Consider the following 5439-nt stretch of genomic DNA (forward strand, 5'->3'; position numbering starts at 1 on the left):
TGGCAAAGACAAGACTTGAATTCAGGTCCTTTGGTTCCCACTCCAGTGTTCTGTCTTCTGTATCATGCCGTTACTCATTAGAAAAATGGGCGTATGGAGCAGCCTTGTGCACCATCTTTCTTTCAGGAAGGAGGGATAACTGCAGCCCAGGGGCCTTTCCATTTGGGGATAGTTGTTTGGAGCAAAGTGGGGTGGAAAGGCTGCTAAAGCTCTCAGGGCCTGAGGAGTCCTTCCTTCCTTCCTTCTAGGCATCCTTCCTTCCAGGCGTCCTTCCTACCAGAGCCCAAACTTCTCTCTGTTTACATTGGATCTGTCCCACAGAGTGAAATGTAGAACGTTGTGACTAGTTGAATAACCCAAGATTAAAACAAAAGGAGAGGTCTAAAGATCAAAAGTGTAGACATTGAGATGGAAGGGGCCTCAGGGGCCATCAAGATCCAATCAATCCTTCATCTTACAGATGAAGAAACTGAGGCTGGGAGAGGGCAAGTCACTTATCCAAGGTCATCTAGGTGTGAAAACAGAATAGTAATGAGAAAGTATCCCTAAATTATCTGGAGATCTGAGAAGGCGAGAGTGGATAGAGAGCCAAGAAGACCTAAATTCAAGTCCTGCTTCTGACAAATAAACAAGGGGTGGAGGGTCCCCCCTCTCTTTTTTTAGTGACCTGAGCAGCTCTAAAACCATACATTAAAGAGTAGGTGTTGAGTTGTGCCTATGGAAGGAAGTTCCCCACTGCTATTTTCCTCTATTGATGAAATACGCCTCCTCCACCATCTTTTTTTTTTTTCAGGAGAAAGTCCTGGAGGTGGGTGTAGGAGAGGTTTCCCTTTCCTGTGTGGGCCAGGGCATGGGACTGCTGACCAAGGCCTCTATCCCACAGAGTCCCTCTGATTCACCACTGCATTCCCCTCCACTCCCATTCCCCATTGAGCTGACCATCCTCCGTTATTTCTGATCCCTTGGATGCCCGAACCTTATAAGACTCTGGAGGACCAGATGGCCAAGTCTCTCTGGTATCCCTGGTGGTGCTATACTGGTCAATGAGACCCTGGGGCCTGTTGAAAAGATCCCTAAGAAGTCCCTTGGGCTTTCCTTCCCTAGAAGTATCCCAGGGAGAGCTCCGGGGGTGTCGGGGTGGGGGCCGGCGGTGGGGAAGGATATGCTCTCTTTGTTTTAATTCCCAATAACTGTGGTTTGATTCTGCAGGTATGTATCAGAAAATATAAAAGTAGGGAACTTATCGGCTCTTCGAACTTTCAGAGTCCTGAGAGCTCTAAAAACTATTTCAGTTATCCCAGGTAAGGCCCTGGATGCTCCCCGGCTCACACCTCGCAACTCCAAGTGACTTTCTCTCTGTCCCCTTGTCCGTTGTCCCCTTTACTGTTGTTTTCTGCTGGCGTCTTGTCACTGTCTTGTGTGTGCCTTTCCCTTGTTACAGATACACCACTGAATTTGTGGACCTGGGCAATGTCTCAGCCTTACGAACCTTCCGAGTCCTCCGGGCCCTGAAAACTATATCGGTCATTTCAGGTGAAAACCAGGTCAAACATCAAGGCTGGACTGACAGATCCCCCTGCCCCGACAGCCCCGGCTCCATTCCCTGCTGTCAGCCCAAAGGCCCTGAGCACTGTGGGAATGGAGCGCAGTGGAGGATATTCCTGTCCTAGAATACACCCCCCGCCCCGAGTCTGTGTGGTCTTTGGGCCCGGCTCGCCCTCTCCCACTCCGTTGCTCTCCCCAGAAGCTCTTGGAGCCCCCTCGGCGTGGGCCGGGCGATGCATTTCCTGGCTAGCGCTCCCTCCTGCAGAGTTCTCTCTCCAAAGCACAGAACCAATTTGCAGGGGTCTCCGTTATTTCCAAATCTGTTGTCGCTGTTATTACTAGAATTATCGTTATTATCGTCCCCGTCGATCCCATGAATCAGTGTAAGCGGCACGTTCCAGCCTCCAAACAGAACTAGCCTGGAAGCTCCAAGTTTCATCCCAAAGTGTTCCCACTTGACAGCCCAACCCAAACACCAGTGGCGGAAGCCGTCTCGGGAAGCCGCTATTATGACATTGTTCCAAGAATAAGACAGCTTTGATTTTTTTCAGGCTTAGCCTGCCCATTGCCAACGTCCCCCCCTGCCCACGCGGAGGCTGGCAATAAAAACTCCCACGAGACCCCTGACGTCTAGAGCCGGACGGCCCCCCGCCCGCCACCCCCCACCCACAGACTCTATTTTTTTTTAGCCAATAGTGTAATCTGTGGACAGGTCTCCTTCAGCCTTGGTGTTTAACAGACGTAACCTGCATGGCAAGGTAGAAGGGCTAGCAAACCGTGCATGGCAGCTTCAGCGGGCCATGCTCCCTGGCAGATGTTGGCAAGGACCCCACGGCACAGGGGGCCGTTCCAGGAGGGGCTGGGGGCGGGGAGGGCCCCCTCCCTCCTCTCCGCCAGCCCAGGGTGTCTCTTACCTGCTCACAGAGGACCACCACCACATCTCCACTGGACCCTGGGGCCAGGCAGAGCCTGCGATGGTACTATGGCAAGAGCTCGGCTCCACACAGGAGGGAAATCCCTCTGCGAGCGGAGCTATTCCCGCTTCAAGTCGCTCGTTCCATTTTGCAGAGCCCCATCCGTGCTTGAGCCCCTTGCAGGGGGAGCAGAGGAGGAGGAGGGAGAGAGAGTGAGGAGGCACGCCAGCAAAGCCATGTAGGGGCTTAGACATCTAAGGAGACGAGTTCAGGCCTTTGTCCCGGGCACGCGGGTTCCTGTCAGAGCGAGGGGACGCTGGGCCGAGCTCTAGGATAATCTCTAGGCTGACCCGCTCTGCGGGCTGCAACGGCGGTCCCAAAGGCGAGAGAGAAATACGATGAGAGCTAGAAGGGACCCTGGACAAGTCACTTAAGCCCAATTCTTCTGTCTTGGAACCAACATTGGAGGCAAGATTTAGGAGGCCCAAGACGGTGGCCTTTAGGAAGAAGGATTAGGTCCTGGGAGAGAGACTAGAGTTGTTCTGTTGGCACCAGGGGACAGGATGAGAGCAGCGAGAGGAAGTAGCAAAGGAAAAGATCAGGGCTTGAAACTTTCCAAAGTGGAATGAGCTGCCTTTGAGGTAATGAGTCTCCCATCCCTGGAGGTCTCCAAAGAAAAGGTGGATGACCATTTGTTAGGTGTCCCATAGAACAAATTCCTTTTTAGGTATACGTTGAGCTACGTAGCCTGGCAAAATCCGCCATCCCAAATGGGTCCTCTCACCTGGCTTCCGCGTCCCTGACTCAATGGGACGTCTAAGGAACATGGACAGAGGCATGTCCTTCAGGCAGCCCTTTCCTCCCTCTCATTCCATAGCTTGGCTGGAATCCCGGGACGGAAAGATGTTTAATGGATTCTGAGGCCATTTGGGGCCCTTCCCAGGAAGGAGCCTGAGGTTTTACCTCCAGATAGAAAGAGAATCTCTTGAAAACAGATGAGAAACATTGGAGGCTGGGGGCAGGGCAGAGAGGATGAGGGACAAGACAGTGTCCTAGACGGGGAGCTGACCTGAAGTCGGCTCGCTCGGACGGCACATTTCAGAGCAGGTGATGATCGGCTTGGGCACAGAAGCTTCTCCCTGGGAATTCCCCAGACTAATGAGAAATAGAGAAACAGCAAAGTGCATTTCCACCTCCACGGCTCCTCCTGGGCAAAGGGTGATCATAGATTAGTACGGCTATATAGTCCAGGAGACGGACGGACGGACAGAGGTGCACAGATGGATAGATAGATAGATAGATAGATAGATAGATAGATAGATAGATAGGTGGATAGATGGATGGATGGATGAATGGACGGACAGACAGAGGTGGACAGATGGATGGATGGATGGATGGATGGATGGATGGACAGATGGACAGACAGAAAGACAGACAGACAGATAGATATAGACAGATAGCTGGATGAATGGACGGACAGACAGATAGATAGATAGATAGTTGGGTAGATGGATGGATGGATAGACAGACAGATAGATAGATAGATGGATAGTTGAGTGGTTAGATGGATGGATGGATGAATGGACGGACAGACAGAGGTGGACATATGGATGGATAGATAGATAGATGGATGGATGGATGAATGGACAGATGGACAGATAGACAGACAGAAAGACAGACAGACAGATAGATAGACTGATAGCTAGATGGATTGATGGATGGATGACGGATAGATAGATAGATAGATAGATAGATAGATAGATAGACAGATAGGATAAAGACAGATAGGTGAGCAGATGGGATAGATAGGAAAGAGAGATAGATAGGATAGACAGATTAGATAGACCAGATAGAAAGACAGACAGGCAGGCAGACAGACAGATAGAGAGATATATAGACGGACAGACTAGATAGGATGACAGTCTGATAGCCAGATAGGATAGATAGGGAAGAAAGAAAGATAGACAGGACAGATACATTAGCTAAACCAGATAGACAGACAGCTAGATAGACTAGATAGATAGGGAAAACACAGATAGGAGAAAGGAGAGAGAGAGATAGGATAGACAGATTAGATAGACCAGAAAAGATATTTGCATATATAATGTAAATATGTATCTATATAGATATGGATTCAGATGTAGCCATAGATCTAGATTTCCCTGATGCCTAAAATCAAAGCATGCTTTGACCAAAAAAAAAATGTGAAAAAGTAAGAAAAGTTTGAGATTTAGAATCAGAGAGCTGGGTTTGAATCGTGATTCTCTCTATTTCTTCCTGTGTGCTCTTGGATAGGTCACTTAGCTCTCTGGGCTTTTCCTTGAAATTTGGGAAATGAGGATGCTGGATCAGATGGTCCTCAAGTTCTTTTCTTTTTCATTGAATTTTATTTTTTTTCAATGAACCAAAAGTCACCTTCTTCTCTCCCCTCACTGATAAGGAAAGAAAAATGAGACCCTTGTAACAACTATGTAAAGTCTATCTAGCAAGACAAATTCCTGTATTTACCATTGTGTGACCTTTAATAAGAGCCTGGAGATGTCTTTTTTCTTCTTCATCTGCTTTTATTTAGCATCTTAAAATTGGTAATCTTTAACCTGTCTCTCTCTCTCTCTCTCTCTCTCTCTCTCTCTCTCTCTCTCTCTCTCTCTCTCTCTCTTTCTCTCTCTCTCTTTCTCTCTCTCCTCTTTCTCTCCCAGTGTTCTCTCTCTCTTCCTCTTCCTCCTTTCTCTCCCTGGCTCCCTGGCTTTCTTTCCATCTTTGTCCATGTCTCTCTGTCTCTCTGTCTCTGTCCCTCTGTCTCTCTCTGTCTCTGTCTCTTTGTCTCTGTCTTTCTGACTCTGTCTCTCTCTGACTCTGTCTCTCTCCTCTCTTTTCTCTTTCCCTTTGTTCTCCTTTCTCTCCCTGGCTCTCTGTCTTTCTCTCTGTCTCTGTCTCTCTTTGTCTCTCTCTCTCTCTCTCTCTCTCTCTCTCCCCATCA

General features: G+C 48.9%; 1 protein-coding gene across 1 annotated transcript in view; it reads left to right on the top strand.

The window, feature by feature from the left end:
* LOC123246716 (sodium channel protein type 5 subunit alpha-like) overlaps positions 1-5439 on the top strand; it is a 263117-nt gene that overhangs the window by 181095 nt on the left and 76583 nt on the right. Inside the window, exon 4 of the mRNA XM_044675519.1 lies at positions 1442-1533. Coding sequence (XP_044531454.1) covers positions 1442-1533 — 92 coding nt within the window. The remainder of the gene's footprint in view (positions 1-1441; positions 1534-5439) is intronic.

This window comes from Gracilinanus agilis, chromosome 1 (genome assembly GCF_016433145.1).
Source record: "Gracilinanus agilis isolate LMUSP501 chromosome 1, AgileGrace, whole genome shotgun sequence".
Taxonomy (NCBI): domain Eukaryota; kingdom Metazoa; phylum Chordata; class Mammalia; order Didelphimorphia; family Didelphidae; genus Gracilinanus; species Gracilinanus agilis.